Source organism: Solanum verrucosum, unplaced genomic scaffold, assembly GCF_900185275.1.
Source record: "Solanum verrucosum unplaced genomic scaffold, falcon-dt-bn FXZP01000049.1, whole genome shotgun sequence".
NCBI classification, from domain to species: domain Eukaryota; kingdom Viridiplantae; phylum Streptophyta; class Magnoliopsida; order Solanales; family Solanaceae; genus Solanum; species Solanum verrucosum.
In genome coordinates this window covers 8,047,720-8,067,395 of record NW_026020221.1, presented here as the reverse complement: position 1 = coordinate 8,067,395, position 19,676 = coordinate 8,047,720, and the positions used below count along the sequence as shown (strand labels likewise).

The window sequence follows — 19,676 nt, the reverse complement described above, 5'->3', positions numbered from 1 at the left end:
AAACAAAGTCAAAGCTTAGCTCTTATCACAAGAAGGAAGCTATTAGTGATATGATGGTTTGGCAGAAAAATTTGTTATAATTGGAATTGTGGTAGAGGAAGAAGAGCGAATGAGATTCTGCTCAAAATCGAGGAGCTTCTCATGAAGCTCTTCAAATGTCACTGGAGTTTCTCGGGCACGTAGAGCTGCAGTGATAGTGTCATATTCGGCTGGAAGTCCATGAAGAGCATGAAGGAAGAGCTCATCCATTGAGATTTGAACCCCCAATAGAGGCTAAAGTGCTTCCAATTGGCATCGACGTCTCGGTCATTCGTCCTCTCCCACTCTTCGTCAAGTTTTCAAGCTTTTAGCTATTTCATCTGTTGACACCCAATTTTGGACCTCCACAATATAAATTAATCATCTCAAGTTTCTTCAATTTTAAACGATTTAAAATAATTAGTTTTATAAAATTTCAAAAAAAATAAATGATAATAATAATAATAATAGTAATAATAATAATATAGCTCGCAAGTTACTTAACTAGTTTTATCACATTTTGTAATTGTTAGATAATAAATATGTTTTACATAATTATGTATATAATTATTATATTTTATGATTATTCGAAAATGGTCTAAAAAAAAAAAAAGATTTTAGTTTTAATTAAATATTTGGTTAATTAGTTTAGTTATATAATAGTTTTTTTTTTAGTTTATATTTGAGTTGATTATTTTATTTCGTTAAGATTAAGAAGCTCATTGATTAATTTTTGTCTCATTCGGTCAAGTTATTAATTTCGATCGGCTACGATTAAAATTTGGGTGGTCATTTTCCTGATTGCGACTTAGTGATCGTTTAACTAAATTGCAAGATCAAATTTTGGGCTTTCCTTCAAATTTCCAGCAACTCCTTTCACTTTAGTGGCCCATATTTATTTTCTAACTCTAGCCCATTATCACTCCAATACTTAACTTTACTATCCAAATTAACCTCCAGCCCACCTTTAGCTCCCGACCCGGCCCGACTCCAACTTCAACAAAAGAAGCTGCCCAACGTTAATAATTCCAGAAGTGTACAGCAACAATAATACAGCAGCAGCACACGCAACACCCAGACGACCCATACGCGGCTTCTTCTCCTTCACAAGTCAAAATAGACGGAAAGCTGTCATCGTCTTCATCGATGGAACAGCAGGAGCAGACCTGCAGTTGCGTCCTGCAGCAGCCGCTTGTCAAGCCATCCATCCCCTTTTGTCGTGCGGATTTTGGGGGATTTCGGTTGAAATCTTGTGCAAGCAACAACTTTCCCATCCTTGGAGGAAAAATTTAAAATCAGTAATTGAACTCGAATTTCGATTCTACCCTTTCCCCCCAATTCCCTTTCTATAAATGCCCTCTTCTTGTTCTAAGTTGTGGGGGGATTTTTTGAAAAAGAGAGATTTTGGGTTTGGAAATTTGTTAGAGAACAATCATTCTTATACTTAAGAAATATCATACGTTTTCTCTAATCCTAAGTTGTGAGCAAATCTTTGCGCGAGTCCGATTTGCACTCCGTTGTTAGCTGCTCGAGATTCAAATTTTGTGGTGTTGGAAGAAGTTTGTTGCTGCCCTGCTCGCTCTTGTCTCAGTTCGCTGCCCCTAAAAGGTTTAACTCATTTCGATTCGAGTAGCTTTTGTTCTTAATGCATTGACGTTTGATTCTCAATCGTCTAAGTTGTTAGGATGCCAGTATTTCGGGAGTATTTTGACTTATTGTAGATTGACGGTTAATAATTTTTTTTTAAATTTCTTTTGTTCAAAGTTTGGTTGATCCCATTTTAATGTCGATATGATTTTTTCATATGACTGCCTTCTTATCCCATTGTATAACCTTCTCTTATTGTCTATGGTTTGCGGTTCCATTTAAAATTTTAAATTCTAGTCGCTATAAGTAGTATGCTCCATGTTGTGGGCTGATTTTTATTTTTGCACCTCCACTAGTGTAAATAATGTGAAAGGAATAGTTTACTGCCTCATTTATATGTTTATTTTCTTTTTGTTGTTGTGCCTACCGGTTGAGTATATTTTGGTCTGATTTTGGGTTGTTTGAAACATGCCTCTTCGATATTGGAATCCAATGAAGGTTCTCAGTTTTGTATAGTTAAGCGTAGATTGTGTATATGTTGCCTATTGTTATCTACCTTTTTTTTAGAGTTCAAATATTGATGTGTGTTAAGCCATTGAGTCCCCAAGATTGAGTGTAGGCTATGTGGAAAATAGTTTAGAATACAGATTGTGATTTGTAGCCATGATTCATTGAATGCGTATTGCCTTCAAATTTCTTTGAGATGTAAAAATTATAGTGGCCCAAATTAACTTCTCGGTCTCTCATGCCAGTACGTGTATTTATCTATGGCTTGCATTAATAAACTTTTCATAGAAAATGCTTTAAACTTCAAGTGTATATGTCGTTCATGTAGCCATTTAAGGTTCAATGTGCGTTTGTCAAGCCTCTTTGGTCTTTGGAATCAGATTTTTATATTATTACATGATTAACTTAGCTAAGCTATGTATTAATATGTTGTGATAGTTTGGATTCTGTCACAATAATTGCTGTTAATAATGTGTCAAAATATTTATGGATTTATGATTGAATTCTTTACTTGAGTTATTGCCTTTCCAATGATTAATTTTCACAAATACAATTCTTAGTAAGTCTGACCATATAGTCTTAGTGTAACTTTGTCGGCACTTCATTTATTTTTATTTTTTTAATTATGCTCATAACTATTGAACCTAGTTACAACAATAATTTTATTACCTTAAAATTATGTCAGGTTTATAATCTGGGATTCATTATTTTGCCTCCATATGTTTGCAATTTTATTTTTTTTTCTAAAATATATTGAATTGTTGTGACCCTCCTCCTTATCCTAATCCTTGTCATCTTTATCTTTTTTTTGCATATATTCCTTTGATCGAGTTGCTTGGACTCCCGTTTTGCGAGTTGGGTTGAAATCCAACACTTCTTTTGTTTATTGAGTCAGCCTTTATAAAGTTTGGAAGCTGAAATAGAGCTCCTAGAAGCCAAAAACGCAGGTGGAAAAAAGGCAAATATACAACGATATACAGCAGATATACGTCAATATACAGGTCAAAAAATGAAAAATACAGGGCTAAGACAAAATGCAGATGTTCGGAAGCAAGAAATACATGAAAAGAGCTAATATATACGCTCATATACACTGATATACATCCAGTGTATACGCAAAACGGGAATGAGATTGGAGCTTAAAAATATAGCGAAATTGGCCCAAGAAGGGGCCCCAATTTCATTATCTCGTTTACTCTTTTAATTGTTTGATTATGTGTTGACTAATCTTATCTAACTCTAACTTTATAATTTTTAATTAACTTAATTAGATCCCCAAAAGACGAGCTATTTCTTTGTGTGGTTTTGTTTCTAACAAAATCTCATTTTATCAACTTTTGTATTGTCATTTATAATCTTTAGTCAAAACTTTCTTTTTTCTTTTATTAGTTTAAAATAGTTTTTTTTTATTCATAAATCAAAAATGACTCAAATAAAAACCAACTCATTTTGTTTCGTTAAAATTCTAAGTTACTTGTCTCTAATTCAAATATTTTAAATAGGGTCCCATTTTCTTAAAAAATAAAAATTGCTCTTTGTTTAACTATTTTCTCAAAGTTAATCTAATAGTGTAAATTATTATTATAACTACTTACTTAGTCATTTTCTCAAAAAAGGTTAGTCAATTAATTAAAAAATGGTTTTCATGTTTTAATTTATCAAATTGATTAAAAAAAAAAAATGAATTAAATAAATTCTAATTAAAGTTTTATTAATAATCCAATCACTTGTATTTCGAGTCGAATGTATCATTTTGGATCCCTTCCTTTAAAAAATAAAAATGAAATAAAAAATGTGTTATTTATTTAATTATTTTCTTAATCAAATATGTTATAAGTTATTATTTTTTTATGTTAAATTATTTTATTTTTTTCTAAAAAATAGTCAAATATATTTTAGTCAAGTCGCAGGTCAACCGCATGTTAGCGGGCACTTCGAATGCTTAAACCCTTCTCGAAGTGTAAATTGAACCCCGAACCTTCTTTAGTATTTTCAAATGATTTTTTCTGTTTAAATCTTTGAAAATTATAAGTTTTCTTAATTTCTTTAAAAATTAAGTGGCGACTCTTTCTAAGTATTTCTCGAATTGTTTTATACTTAGAACATTTCAAAAAGTGATTTTTCTAAAGATAGTTAAATTACGGCACAACAAAAATGGTACTCAATTCTATATCACAAAAGGCAAGATTTTAATGCTGAGATGGGAATCAGTTAGCAGAAGCTCTATTTTTCGCTAAGCAAGTTAACTTCAGCAACATGCCTATTTCATTCAGCAAAGGATCCGTCAAAAGTATTTGACACAGCTCCAAATTTTTAAGAAGCCTCAACTGTCTTCACTACTCCATATTTGTCCTTTCTGGATGAAGCAAACACAGCTTTAAGGAATTCCTCTTCATCCTTCAAAATTATGGTGTTCAAAATATTTCGTATTTCAAGCCTCAAAGTCTTTTTCTTTTCCTTCCTTGTAATGACACTTTCAGGCTATTTTCTTCTGCAACGATGAATAGTTCATCAGGGCAACATTCTTCTCCAAATACCCTTTTCCCTAATAAGTTATACCCTGCCCCTAAAATCGATTTGGAAAAACCCGTGGCAGATCAAGAAAAAGATTACCCGTGACGAGACTGTTGTAGGAATGATGGTGATTCCATTTTTCAAGACGTTGAGTACATTCTCCGATACTGGACTTTGGACATGGCAAAGTTTGGAGAACAGGTGCGGGGTGTGTGTTGAAGTATGGATGTAACTGAGGAGAATGTCCCTAAGAAGCGTCAAATGTCTCAGGCAAGAATTTACAACACCAGCCTTGTATACCTTTAATGAGATGAGGTGTTTAACTTAAGGATTTTCTTTACTGGATAGAACAAGACAAAATTTTCATCCAAATGGAGATGATGATCGTAATGGATGGTCATTGCTCGTGACTTGTAATGGATAGAATCTGCGGATTTTAAATAAGCAAGAAATCATCAACTTCTGAACTACTAATCCTGAATAAAGTGCAGTATCGGGGAATGTTTGAATAGAGGAATGTGATTTCTAAATTCATTAAATCGACTACTCGAATCCTTGCACTTATTATCAAAGAAATCTATTTCCACATAATACAAGTTTCGTGATTTGCAGTAACTGAAGAATACACCTTCAACGCCAAGAGTCACAAGCTTTCAGTCCAAGTGCTTTGTAACTGCTGCTTGGAGGGCTCTTTATTTCTCTTCGGGAAGACTATCTTTCAATATTAGATAGCGGTGTTTGGGCCCTTTGCGTTTGGGAGGAAAATCTTCCTCTGTAAAACGGTGAAGCTCAATTTTTGGACAGGAAGAAGATGAACAAGTCATTGCAGAGAAACAGAAAAGAGAAAGAGAGGTTTTGAAGACAATCTAATTTATGGTTAGATAAAAGTTGAACACAATTTTTGGTCAAATGCCAATTAAGACCTTTTATCTTCTTAAATTCCATACTAAGTCAAAATACAAACAAATTAAAATAAATAAAATAATTTAAAAAATTTCACACCAAAAATAATGTAGTATCTTTTTCTGTTTCCCTCTCAAAGTAGGAAAATAATTTAAAACCTAATTTCTTAAGAGTTTACTCTTATAAATTGAAGCGCTCCTGCCTCTCTCTCTGTGCGTAATATTTGTTGGGCTCTGTGCGCAGTTTTTTGGATTCTTCAATGTCTGATCAAAAGGAATTCCTTAGCATTAAGAAGACCTTCTTTTACAATTTCTTTCCATCAAAAGAAGAAGAAGAAGCTTGCAAACTTAACAACACTCCACATGTAGTGACTCGAGAACTAATTGAGATTAGGGATATATATCCTCCCCCAAAAATCGATCTGGAAAACCCATGGCAGATCAAGATAAAGATTACCAGTTATGAGGTTGAGGCAGGAGCCCTGTTGATTCCATATATCGAGACGTTTGAGTACATTCTTCGATACTGGACACTGGACCTGGCCAAAATTTTGGTGAACGGATGCGGGGTGTGTGTTCAAGTGTGGGATGTAACAGCAGATAGTGCTCCTAAGAAGTATGAAGGTGAGCGTGTTTACTTATGGAAGCTGTGCAACGATGACTATGCTCTTTCGTGCATTGAATTGTTCAACAGTAGCAGATTGGGCGTTGGTGATGAAATTGGGCTGTTTTGGGATCCTAGATCTTCAAATTTTATGTTCAAATTACTATCTCAAGTTAAAGGTCCTACAATTTAGGACCAAAAACAACATAGCTTAGTCTTTTTGTTAGTATTACTCTTTCATATGGTTGTAATAGTTGAAGATTTGATTATGAAATTGGAATATTTGCAATATTATGATTCTTAAAGTTGTCAATTTAGTCTGTGTGATCCCCCTCCTGTACTTGTATTATTAATGTAGTTCCGTGAGCACCAAATTGCTTAGGCATGGAAAGCGATGATAGTTTAGGAGGATTTTGATACAAGCCGATGATCTCCGTTGCTACTTTCACCTTTAAGTTGATGCATTCCGTACAGTGTGATTAATTTTAATGAATCAATATCTCAGAAAACTGTTTGGGATTTCCATAAGTTGATCACTCCATAATATTAATAATTCCTCAAGTACGAGCAAAGATTCCTCTGCGTCTTCCAAATACTGATATAATATTCTCAATATCTTTGACTTTATAACACAGTTAGTTCAAAGACAGAACAATCATTGATTCCCACAAGTCATAGCTTTGCAAAACTCCAAATACTAAGTGTTGGGTATGTTATTCAGAAAGTCTAGAGTTGCAAAGTTTGTTTCTGCACTGGTAGATTTCTCCTTTAAGTTGCAAACAGGAATGGATACCTCCAACACATGCCAAAAGAATGAACAATTTGCCATCAGTGAGAATAATCAATTATTTCATGCTCAATGCAATGTTATATTGATGGGTAAATCAACTCAGCATATAATAAACATTCATGAGGAGGGCGGCCAACTTTTGACATTTTTCAAGAGTCAAGGAGAGACATGATCACTCTTCCTATTAATGCCCATGATTATTTCATATTATCAAAATTCTTTCATTATAGCTGGTTGTCAAGCAATACAGAGATAGGTGCAGGGTTGTGAGAATTGTTCTCCTCCTAAAGAACTCGTCTGATCAAGCTGGAAGAGTTTATGTCATTGGGGTTAATGCGATGCTTTTAAATCAGGCAATCAGCAGTTAGACTCCTTTGATTTAAGCATGCCATCTCTATTCTGATGAAAAAGTGACTGAACCTGTCAAATCGGAGCCTCGAGCTGCAGGGCCGTCTTAATCACTAGGCCACTAAAGCCATCGCTTGGGGCCCATATTTTTTGGGGCCCCAATTTTATATTTTTTTAAAGTACTTATACATATTATTAAAAAAATTATATTAATTTTTTGAAAGAAAATGTGTAAGATGTTTTATAATTTTTCTTGAAAAATTGTTATTGTTGATATTATTAGTTCATAAGTATATGTAGATTGTTTTAATTATTATTGAAATTTATTAAATTTTAATATGTCAACTAGAAAACTTGATTTTGATTTTGCAAAAAGAGAGAAAACTTGAAGAATTAAATAAATCTTAAAAAAGAGCTGATAGATTTTTAACAAATAATAAAAAAATTTGAATCAAAAAATGTTGGAGGATGTTCTTCAAATGAACAAGTCACCAATAGAATTGAGTTAGATGATAATAATATCCAAGAAGAAAATCTAGAAGAAGTTGGTGAAAATGTGACATTGTTCCCGATATCAATAACTCCTAAATAATTAGAATAGTTGCATCCCTAAAAATATATATGATCAAAGTCAATGGAATAATGTAGATACAAAATTGAGAGATCTAATAGTCGAAAAGGGACCATTAGAATGACTGATATAAATTTTCCACAAGATAAATATGTACGACATTTTTCTACAACACATTATATTTAAAAATTCGTAAACGGGGAAAAGCATGAAAGAAAATGATTAATATACTCTAAAGATTTGGATAAATTTTTTGTTTTTGTTGTAAATTATTTAGCACAACTTCTATTATTTGTAATAGTAAACTAGCTAGTGAAGGTAGTAATGAGTGGAGAAATCTTAGTGTTAGCTCAAAGTCCATGAAGTAAAGAATGAACATATTATTAAAAATATGAGCTCGTGTATTGATTTATAAATGAGATTGCATTAAAAAACAATTGATAAAGCTTTGCAAGAACAAATTGATAGAGATAAAGTGCAATGGGAAAATGTATTGTCAAGAATTATTGACGTTATCAAACTCTAGGAAAAAATAATTTAGCATTTAGGGGAACAAATGGAAAGATCTATCAAGAAAGTAACAGTAATTTTTAAAGCCTAATTGAAATGAGTAATAAATTTGATCCATCTAAGCAAGAACAAATTCGAAGAATAAGCATGACGAAATTCATAGTCATTATCTTGGACATAATATACAAAGTGAATTATTTAACTTATTAGCAAGTGAAGTCAAGAATAAAATTATTAAAGAGACTAAAGAAACAAAATACTTCTAGAAATATTAGGGTCTCTCTTTAAGGTTTGGCTTTAGGCCCCCGATCTTGTTGAGTCAGCCCTGTCGAGCTGTTTGATCATAGTTTCTCCAAAATATCTTGTTGTATCGTTCTAGAAAGATCTTACAGAAAGCACATTCTTTTGATAGAACCTCTTCTGCTTTTTTTTACTTGAATTTGCTGATATTATCATCTTCACACCTTGATTCTGCTGATCTGATCATTTTCTTTGTACTTGAATTTTAGTAACCAAGTGTATGCTCTACTTGCCAAAAAAGAAAGAAATAAATCGAAACAGACATATAAGTCGTATGTCAACCTTTATATGCATTCTGTAGACCAAAGTAATTTTGGTACTGAATGTCGAAATGATCAACAACTGACTTACCATTAAATACTCTATAAGCCAAAGTAGTTTTTCCAAAGCCTTGGCATGCCAACTATGGAAATGACATCAACTTCAGTTGGTCCATTGGTGAGCTTCCTAATTATCCATTCTGTCTCCGCCTCACATGCCAAACCTATAACACGAGACTTTTGAGTACATTCTCCCATACTCAAAGTTGTACATGGATAAAGGTTTGGTGAACGAGTCTGTGACGTGTGTTCGTGTATGTAACACAGGAGAATGACCCTAAGAAGTATGAAAGTGCAACTCATGCAAGTGCTAGCTTTAGGAAGCTGCATAATGATCGTGAATTGGGTGTTGTCAATGAAATTGGGATCCTAGGTTTTAAACGTTTATGTTCAAAATCATCTAGCTCGATGATCAAGAAGTCAAAATTCCAAAACAGGGGTATCTAACATTTCACACCTTTTGCTTCAAGTGTCTTAGCTGACATTTGTAGGAAAGATGACAGATAACAAATAAAGGATTTAGCGACGATAATATAATTGCTGATATATTATATTTAGTGGCAATAACAAATATATGTTTTATAACCAACACTCTTTATTAATTTCGCTTAAGGCTTTAGCGACTCTGGATGCAATGACACTAACTCAATTGTCACTAAATATTTCTATGACAATAATATTGTCACGGAAAGAGAACTTATTGTTATTAAATATATTTTTTTGTTGCAGGATAAGTAAATTGAAATGAACATGTATTTTAAAAATAATTTCAACAATAATTTATACTTCAAATAAAACTTGAAATCAGTAACGGAAAAACCCAAGACTTATACTTAAGTTAGATGTTTCTAGTTTGCAAGCTTTTAGAATCCAAAAATTGTCAAAGTCTGAGTTCAACAATTTTATCCAACCTCAACTATGTTTGAAATTATATCTCTAATGAAATTACTTGTTTATAAAATGTAGAAAATTAATGAAATTTATTAAAAACTATTTGTATATTTTATATGTTTCCAATCAAGAAAAGTAATGACGGAGTGCAAATTGTAAGAACGGGATTTATATAAACTAAAATTTTAATGAATTTAAAGTTATATATTATAAATTTATATATAATTTGAATAAGGAAAGATTTAATAAGAAAATTTTATTTAATTTCAAAATTTTAAATATTAGAAAGATATATAGATACAATTGTATAAAATTTGTAAAAATATTTAATACATTTGTCCTACATGGCTTCGTAATGACAATTTTGTGTATACACGACTTTCTATGTGTATTATGTCACGCAAAATGTGTGTGTCTACTTGGTGCAAAACTAGGAGTTTCAACTCGAAAGAAAATGTCATTTTTTTTAAAAAGAAAGAAAAATATTATAATCATTAGCTTTTCTAATTTATGAAATTTTATGATACGTTGGAAAAGCTAATTTAAGGTGTTCAAGATAAAAACATCAGATGATAAAAGGGGTAACGTGAGACATAATAGTCCAATGGGAAATATGTGTCTTAAGTTGGATGACATGATCAAATATATCAAAAAAGTATGACGAATGACAAATATAACGCTTTTCTGAGAATATAAGGACAAATATGACCTTTTTCCGTTTTAACAATATTACATAAATTGAGATTAACATAATATGTGTTATACTCTAAATTCAACACATATTTGGCCGAAATCAACCTTGTAGGTTAGTAGAACTAGATTTACTATTTCAATTCTAATATATGGTATTCACTACTATTTTTATTCATTTAACACAAACCATACAGTTGTTGATAAAAAAGAAAGTTAATTCAATCATAACTAATCTCTAGTAATTTCAACATTACTAATTCATGATATTGAATACTATTCTATTTATTTAATACAAACCATACCGTTGTTGATGATTAAAAAATGAGTTATTTAGTTCCAGCATAAAAAATAATTTTAAAAAAGTGAAAGAGAAAAAATAAAGAAAAACAAAAACTGAAAAATGGTTATGCCCGCTATTTGTAACGGCTTCTTTTAACTCTGTTTATCCTATAAATTTCCCTCTTTCTTCTTCTTCTTTTATTTCCCACTAAAATTGTCTCCTAAATTTCCAATTCTTGATCGTCAACGGCATGTGTGAAAGGGAATGTTCACTTCTCCTTGTAAAACCTTTGCTTAGCCTTAAGAAGACCTTCTTTTACAATTTATTTCCATCAAAAGAAGAAGAAGCTTGCAAACTTAACAATACTCCGTATGTAGTGACTCGAGAGCTAATTGAGATACGGGGTATATATCGTCCCCCCAAAATCAATCTGGACAACCCATGGCAGATCAAGATAAAGATTATCAGTTACGAGGCTGAGGCAGGAGCGCTGTTGATTCCATATATCAAGACGTTTGAGTACATTCTTCTATACTGGACATTGGACCTGGCCAAAATTTTGGTGAATGGGGGCGTGGTGTGTGTTCAAGTGTGGGATGTAACTGAGGATAATGCTCCTAAGAAGTATGAAGGTGAGCGTGTTTTCTTATGGAATCTGTGCAACAATGATTATGCTCTTTCGTGCATTAAATTGTTCAACAATAACAGATTGGGCGTTGGTGATGAAATTGGGCTGTTTTGGAATCCTAGATCTTCAAATTTTATGTTCAAATTACTTTCTCGTCCTACAATTTAGGACCAAAAACAACATATCATAGTCTTTTTGTTAGTATATTTGACTATGAAATTGGAATATTTGCAATAATATGATTTTTAATTTGTTCTTTAAAATTATGAGAAAAATGATCACCCAATTGTTTAGACAAGCGATGATAGTTTAGGAGGATTTTAATGAATCAATGTCCTCGTTAGTTCAAAGAAGGGTTGTGAGAATTGAACTTCTCCGAGTTTATGTTATTGGGGTTAAATTCCTTTGATTTAAGCATGCCATCTCTATTCTGATGAAAAAGTGACTGAACCTGTCAAATCGGATCCTCGAGCTGTTTGATCACAGTTTCTCCAAAAACATCTTGTTGTACCCTTCTTTAAAGGTCTTACCGCAAGGACATCTTCTGCTTTTTTTTACTTTAATTTTTAGTAACCAAGTGTGGCCAAAAAGAAAGAAATAAATTGAAACAACAAAGAGACATATAAGTCGTATGTCATGCATTCTGTAGGCCAAAGTAATTTTGGTACTGAATGTCAACAACTGTCTCCGCCTCGATCACATGACATCAACCTCATCTCGATCATGAGCTTCCTAATCATCCATTTTGTCTCCGCCAAACCTATAACACTAGACTTTCTTTTGTACATGGACAAAGGTTTGGTGAACGGGTGTGTGGCCTGTGTTCGTGTGTGGGATCTGTAACACACGAGAAAAACCCTAAAAAGTATGAAGGTGCAACTCATGCAAGTGCTAGCTTGAGATGATCGCGAATTGGCAACGTTGCCAATGATAATGGGATCCTAGGTTTTAAACGTTTATGTTTAAAATCATCTAGTTCCATGGTGAAGAGAAGTCAAAATTCCAAAACAGGGGTAATCTAACATTTCACATCTTTTGCCCCAAGTGTCTTAGTTGACATTTGTAAATATTAGAAATTTATATATAATATGAATAAGGAAAGATATAATAAGTAAATTTTATTTTATTTCAAAATTTTAAATATTAAAAAAATATATAGATACAATTGTATAAAATTTGTAAAAATAGATACATTTGTCCTACATGACTTCGTACATAACAATTTTGTGTCATACAGTGTATTATGTCACACACAATGTCTGTGTCTACTTGGTGCACTTATGGACTAATAGTCCAATGGGAAATATGTGTCTTAAGTTGGATGATAGGATCAAATATATAAAAAAAAGTATGACGAATGACAAATATAACTCTTTTTTGAGAATACAAAGGCAAATATGACCCTCTTCCGTTTTAAAATATTACATAAATTGAGATGAACATAATATGTGTTATACTCTAAATTCAACACATATTTGGCCGAAATCAACCTTATAGGTTAGTAGAACTAGATTGACTACTGCTATTCTAATATATCGTATTCATTACTATTTTGTATTCATTTAATACAGTTGTTGATAAATCAAAAAAAAATTAATACAAGTATAACTAATCTCGATGTTAGTGATTTCAACATTACTAAATCATCATATTGAGTACTATTCTTATTCATCATTTAATAAAAAATAAAAATAAAAATGTGAAAGAGAAAAAAAGAAAGAAAAAGAAAAACTGAAAACTGAAAAATGGTTATGCCCGCCATTTGTAACGGCTTCTTTTAACTCTGTTTATCCTATAAATTTCCCTCTTCTTCTTCTTCTTCTATTTCCCACTAAAATTGTCTCCCAAATTTCCAATTCTTGATCGTCAAATGGCTTATCCCATTTGGAGGAAGAAGCAAATCTCTTTCAATTCTGAAGAAGAAGTAATAGAGGTAGTAGAGATAGGCTCTCCCCTGAAATTCGATTCAAATAACCCATGGAAGATCAAGAAAGAGATTACCCCTCAAGTTCTACATCAAGAAAATCTGGTGATTTCACACTCTGAGACGTTTAACTACATTCTTCCATACTGGAACTTGGACAAAGCCAAACAATTGGTGAAGGAGGCCAGGAAGGGTGTTGCTATGTGCGATGTAATCAATGATACTAAGTATAATGAAGATGCAGGTTTCATTTTTCGGAAGCTGAATAATCAAGATGATGACTATTCTCTATCCATCATGGGATTGTTCAACATTCACCTATTGGGTGTTGGTGATGAAATTGGGCTATATTGGGATCCTAGATTTCAAACGTTTATGTTCATAATACTTTCTAAGGTTTGTAGGAAGAAGATATTCTCTGTTAACAACGACCTAATAGAGACAGGCCTTGCCCAGACAATCCATTCAAATAACATGAGGCACATGACGAAAAAGATTACCAGTCAAGATATCACTTTTGGAGAGCTGCGGATTTCATCTTTAGACATGTTTGACTACATTCTTCCATACTGGAACTTGGAGCTGGCAACAAGTTTGGTGAATGGGAATGCGGCGCATGTTGCCTTGTGGGATGCAACAGAGAAGAAGTATGGCAGGACTAATAGGTATGAAGATGGACGTTTTACTTTTAGGAAGCTGAGTAGTGATGACTACTCTCTAACGTGCATGACATTGATCAATGATCGCGGATTGGGTGTTGATGATCAAATTGGGCTATGTTGGAATCCTATTATTTCAAAGTTCATATTCAAATTAATTTCAAAGGTTTGTAGGAAGAAGGCATTCTCTAACACACCAGGGGTAATGACTCAAGACCTAATAGAGACGACAGGCCCTGCCATAATATTTTATCTCAGTAACATAAGGTACCTCGGGAAATTCATTACCCCTCAAAATATCGCTCAAGGAACACTGGAGATTTCACATTCCCAGACGTTTGAGTACATTCTTCCATACTGGAAGTTGGACAAGGCCAAAAGTTTGGTGAATGGGAACGTGGAGCGTGTTGTCTTGTTGGATGTAACAGAGGAAAAGTATTGCAGGACTATTGGGTATGAAGATGTAGGTTTTACTTTTAGCAAGCTGGATAATCTTGACTACTCTCTATCGTGCATGGCATTGATCAATCGTCGCGGATTAGGTGTTGGTGATCAAATTTGGCTATGTTGGAATCCTATTATTTCCAAGTTTATATTCAAATTAATTTCAAAGGTTTGTAGGAAGAAGACATTCTCTAACACATCAGGGATAATGACTCAAGAGCTAATAGAGACGACAGGCCCTGCCATAATATTTTATATGAGTAGCAGAAGGTACTTCAGGAAACACATTACCCCTCAAAATATCGCTCAAGGAACACTGTGTATTTCATCTTTCGAGACGTCTGAGTACATTCTTCCATACTGGAAGTTGGACAAGGCCAAAAGTTTGGTGAATGGGAACGTGAAGCGTGTTGGCGTGTGGGATGTAACAGAGGAAAAGTATGGCAGGACTAATAGGTATGAAGATGCAAGTTTTACTTTTAGGAAGCTGGATAGTCTTGACTACTCTCTATCGTGCATGACATTGATCAATGATCGCGGATTGGGTAATGGTGATGAAATTTGGCTATGGTGGAATCCTATTATTTCAAAGTTTATGTTTGAATTAATAAGTAGGGCTGTATTGATTGATTAGGGGCTTGTAGAAATTCAAGTTTTATGTTCAAATTGTGTAAATGATTCAAGAATTGACATATGAATATATGATCGATGATTCTTTTCTCAAATTTAATCTGTTTTTTGTACTTGGAATTTTGTCTACTTGTATTTGCAAGAAAAGAAATGAGTTTTAATTCATCTGTTCACTCCCTATTAAAGATGGTTATACAAGTTTGAATGTTTTGTGCCTGAGTAGCTAAGAATGAGCAAAGATGTGATAACGCAAGGTCCACACTCTCTGGCCTTTCGGGTCATGAGACTCTGCCGTCCTTCGCTTCACGTCGAAATTCCGGTCCGATTTGACCCTTCCGATCTGTTGTTCGGTGAAGATCTCTTCGATGATCCCGTCGCCGCTTCTCATCTCCCTCAACTCCTCGCTGACACCGTCTCCGCCACCGCCACTGACGGTAGTACCACCTCGGCTGATCCATCGGATCTCTCTTACCGGAATAGATTCCTTCTTCAGCATCCTTCTGATTCTCTTGGCCTCCCTGGTCTCCTCCTGCTCCCTCAGTCCTTTGGGGCAATATATTTGGGAGAGACGTTCTGCAGTTATATAAGCATAAATAACAGCTCCAATTTTGAAGTTAGAGATGTTACCATCAAGGCTGAAATCCAAACAGAGAGGCAGAGGATACTTCTTTTAGATACTTCTAAATCACCTGTTGAATCAATACGTGCTGGAGGTAGATATGACTTCATTGTGGAACATGATGTGAAAGAACTTGGTGCACACACGTTGGTCTGCACTGCTCTTTATAATGACAACGATGGTGAGCGGAAATATCTTCCACAATATTTCAAATTTATGGTTGTGAATCCACTTTCTGTTAGAACAAAGGTCCGCATTGTTAAGGAAACCACTTTTTTGGAGGCTAGCATAGAGAATCATACAAAATCTAATCTCTATATGGACCAAGTTGATTTTGAGCCAGCTCAGAATTGGAATGCTACAATACTAAGAGGTGTTGATCACCATCCAGAGAGCAAACAACCAATGAGTGATGTATTTAAGCCTCCTATTCTCTTAAGATCTGGGGGCGGGATCCATAATTTCCTCTACCAATTGAAGTTATCATCAGATGGCTCTCCACTGCCGAAGGTGGAGGGAAGTAATGTCTTGGGAAAACTCCAGATAACTTGGCGTACAAATTTGGGTGAACCCGGACGCCTTCAGACACAACAAATTCTTGGAAGTCCCATTGCTCAAAAAGACATTGAGCTAAGAGCGGTGGAAGTGCCATCGATTATCATGCTGGAGAAACCTTTCGTGGTACGTCTGAATCTTGCAAACCAGACAGACAGGGTGCTGAGCCCTTTTGAAGTTTGGGTGTCACAAAGTGACTCACTTGATGAGAAGGCTATCATGGTTAATGGTCTTCTAACAATGCATTTGGCACAGGTGGAAGCATTTAGCTCTTCAGAATTCGAGTTGAATCTGATTGCTGTGAAGCATGGGGTACAGAAAATCACAGGCATTACAGTGTTTGACACGCGTGAGAAGAAAACATATGATTCTTTACTGGAGTTGGAGGTATTTGTCGATTCACAGTAGGTACTTGAGCCAGACGTGGTTGCAAAGTAATAGGGACACTGATCTGCTTGAAGATTGGAGTTACCTTTGATCGAGAACTTTTACAGCTCGGAAACATCACAGTTAAGATCTAGACCGTTTCTTGTTAAAGGGATTCTCTAAATGCCAAACAACAAGAGGGTACTTGCCTGTTCAATAGCCTCAATGTATCTTGGCATTCATCCAGAAGATCTTCAAACGATTAACTTGTGTTTTTCTCGATCGATTGACAGTGTACACTAATTATGCACATGTTATTTTCTTAGTATAAAAAATAAAAAAAAATAAAAAAGCAAAGATGTGATAGTTCAAACTGTTTTATTTCGTTCTTGAAAGGTCTTACAACAATCACATTCTTTTGATAGAACCTCTTCTGTTTTTTCTTTAACTTGAATTTGCTGATATCATCGTCTTCGTACCTCAATTCTGCTGATCTGAACTTGCAAGTGTATGCGCTAGCATTAGTCATTGTAGTTCATCTAACAGAATATGCACAGTAACATCAAAGAGACGGTGTCCATTTTTCTGTTTTCTGTGCTAGTGACTGCACTAATCTGTTTATACAGAGTCCAATTGTCAGCTAATTTCCAGCTCATTTAACAGCCACAACTAACTAACCACTTGATTAATATTAACTAACTGCTAACAGAAGTGGACTTGTTACATAAGTGAACTGAAGTGTAAAATAGAGGAACTTCGAAATAGTTGAACTCGAACTCCAATACAAATATTGAACACCCGGATGAGGAAAAAAAAGAAGAAGACCATTTGTAAGGGCTTTTTCATCATATAAATACTCTGTAAACTTCCCTCTTCTTCTTCTTCTTCTTCTTCTTCATAAATCATAATGGACCTTCAACAAAAAATAGCTGCAAGCCTGGAATATTTGGCTGAATACCGCCGCCATTATGCCCTCCGGAAAAAAGTTGATACCCGAATTCACCTACGATCCAGGACTCGGAAAGGTCTTCATCGATCAAAACACCGGCACTACGTACGTTCTCCTAGAAATAATTGGAAAATACGTCCAACTGCAGCGTACACACAACTACAATCTTTTGGACGTAATCTACAAAGCTTGTTACTACACATCCGATTGGATCCACAACGACAGTCTCCTTCCTTCCGGTTATGCCACTGTCAAGTTCATCCGACATGGACAAGAAATCCGTCAGAGCAAGCTGGCGGGACAATCAATCCCTAATTCGAACATTATTAACTTCGATAAATGGCTAATTCAGAGATTCAGGCAAGGATTCTGTGTTGCATTGCCTTATATGTCAGAAGGATCGCTCCGTTACATTCTGTCAACTCGATTTCACAACGGATTACCAGAGGATTGTATTGCTATTGCTCTTAAACAAGCGCTTCTAGGTTTGTTTGATCTTCATTTTTCGGGTCTGGTTCATAAGCGTTTCAGTGCTGGGAATATCTACGTTAATTTCAAACAGAGACCTATTTCAAATGTCGAAATCAAATTGGGATTTGCAGCAACCATTTACGATTCAGAGTTGGAATCTCCTCTTTCTGTTAGTCACGGAACAGAACTTGGCCTTGACTCAACTGTTACCATTCTACCAAAAAATCCCGGTGGACTTCCGGTAATAAACAATTTGTTAGTTAAATTAAGGTGTTGAAATTGTGTTATTAGTCGATAATTTTACTTGTGTTTATGAATTTCCAACAGAATCTAGAACTATGCAAGTTGTACAAATGGGCTGCTGCGCCGGAGGTGTTCTATTCAAAATATGAGGAGGATCTAAGTCAAGTTCCATCACCTCTATATCAAGATGATGATGCCCACACTGTTCATTCCGATATCTGGTTAGTCGGTGTAGCAGCATTGGAATAGCGTATGGAAATTTAAGAATAAGCAATCGCGAAGAATTTGAGGCAATGATCAAGAAGATAAAGAGGTCGAGGAGATTGCCAGATAAGTTGGAAGATGTGCTTGAGGAGATTAATGTAGAAGAAGGGAAAGGGAAAGGGAAAATGAAGAAAGCTGTGGTATATTTTAACGACAAATTGAAGTATGTGAAAGGTAAAAGAAAGTTTTCGAAAGAGTTTGAGGAGTTGGTGTTGGATTGTCTTTCTAGCAAAGAACCAAAGAGGCCATCAGTTGGAGATCTACTGCAGAGACCATTTTTTCTGTATGCTAAGAACTTGAAATGGTTTCAACGTCGCGTGTTGTATGCAAAGAATCCAATTCCTTATTGCTGATATCTGATGATGAACAATTTGTGGAAGATCAAGATCATCTATACAAGTATAAATCAATATTACACCAGAAAAAGGGCATATTGTTACATAGAAATATAGGCTCACAATATTGATACAAATGTCATACTGTAGTAGTTCATGTTTTTCGACACCTCATTGCTGAAAAGGGAATTACGTTTCTAGCTTCTTCTTCTTCTAGGATTTTGTTAATGTTTTGTTTAGATCTTGGAGATTGATATGGAGAATAAATAATTAATGTTAAAGGTAAATTATGGAGAGAAAAATATTATTTATTCTTGATATGTTAAAAGTGACGAGTAAAAAGAAAAGGAAAAGAAAAACCACGCCAAAGACCTAATAGAAGTACCATTAGGACTATTTATTATAAACTGCTTGTTGACTATCCTAGAGTGCCATGCAAATGTACAATGTTTAGAAATGGGGTTAGATCTAAAGTAAAATTCATACTAAGATTGATGCTGCAGGGAAAATTACTCGCGCGCGGTAGATAGATTAATCAAATGGGGACTCACCATGAACGTTAAATGTATCCTCTGCCAACAGACAAATGAGTCCAAAATCATTTCTTCTAGGAATGCTCTTTTTCTAGAATCACCTTGTTAAGACTCCTCAAATGGCAACACAAGGAGGAACTGATAAGAGACACCGGAGACCAATTCATGCACATACTATTAGCAACTCAAAAGGGAGATCGCAACCTGCTCATATTTTTAAA

The 19,676-nt window shown here is 34.4% G+C and overlaps 2 protein-coding genes and 1 pseudogene across 2 annotated transcripts in view; 2 read left to right on the top strand and 1 right to left on the bottom strand.

The window, feature by feature from the left end:
- Positions 1 to 19,676, bottom strand: part of LOC125831700 (beclin-1-like protein) — a 170,267-nt gene that overhangs the window by 129,456 nt on the left and 21,135 nt on the right. The gene's annotated exons all lie outside the window — the stretch shown is intronic.
- LOC125831482 (uncharacterized) lies at positions 5,789 to 6,325 on the top strand. Its single transcript, XM_049510663.1, has one exon. The coding sequence runs from the start codon at positions 5,789 to 5,791 to the stop codon at positions 6,323 to 6,325; it is 537 nt and encodes a 178-aa protein (XP_049366620.1).
- LOC125831707 (serine/threonine-protein kinase BLUS1-like) lies at positions 17,568 to 18,940 on the top strand (annotated as a pseudogene).

Bases quoted from the DNA above. Each gene is read 5' to 3' on its own strand.
- LOC125831482 (XM_049510663.1), top strand. From the start codon at position 5,789: ATGTCTGATCAAAAGGAATTCCTTAGCATTAAGAAGACCTTCTTTTAC.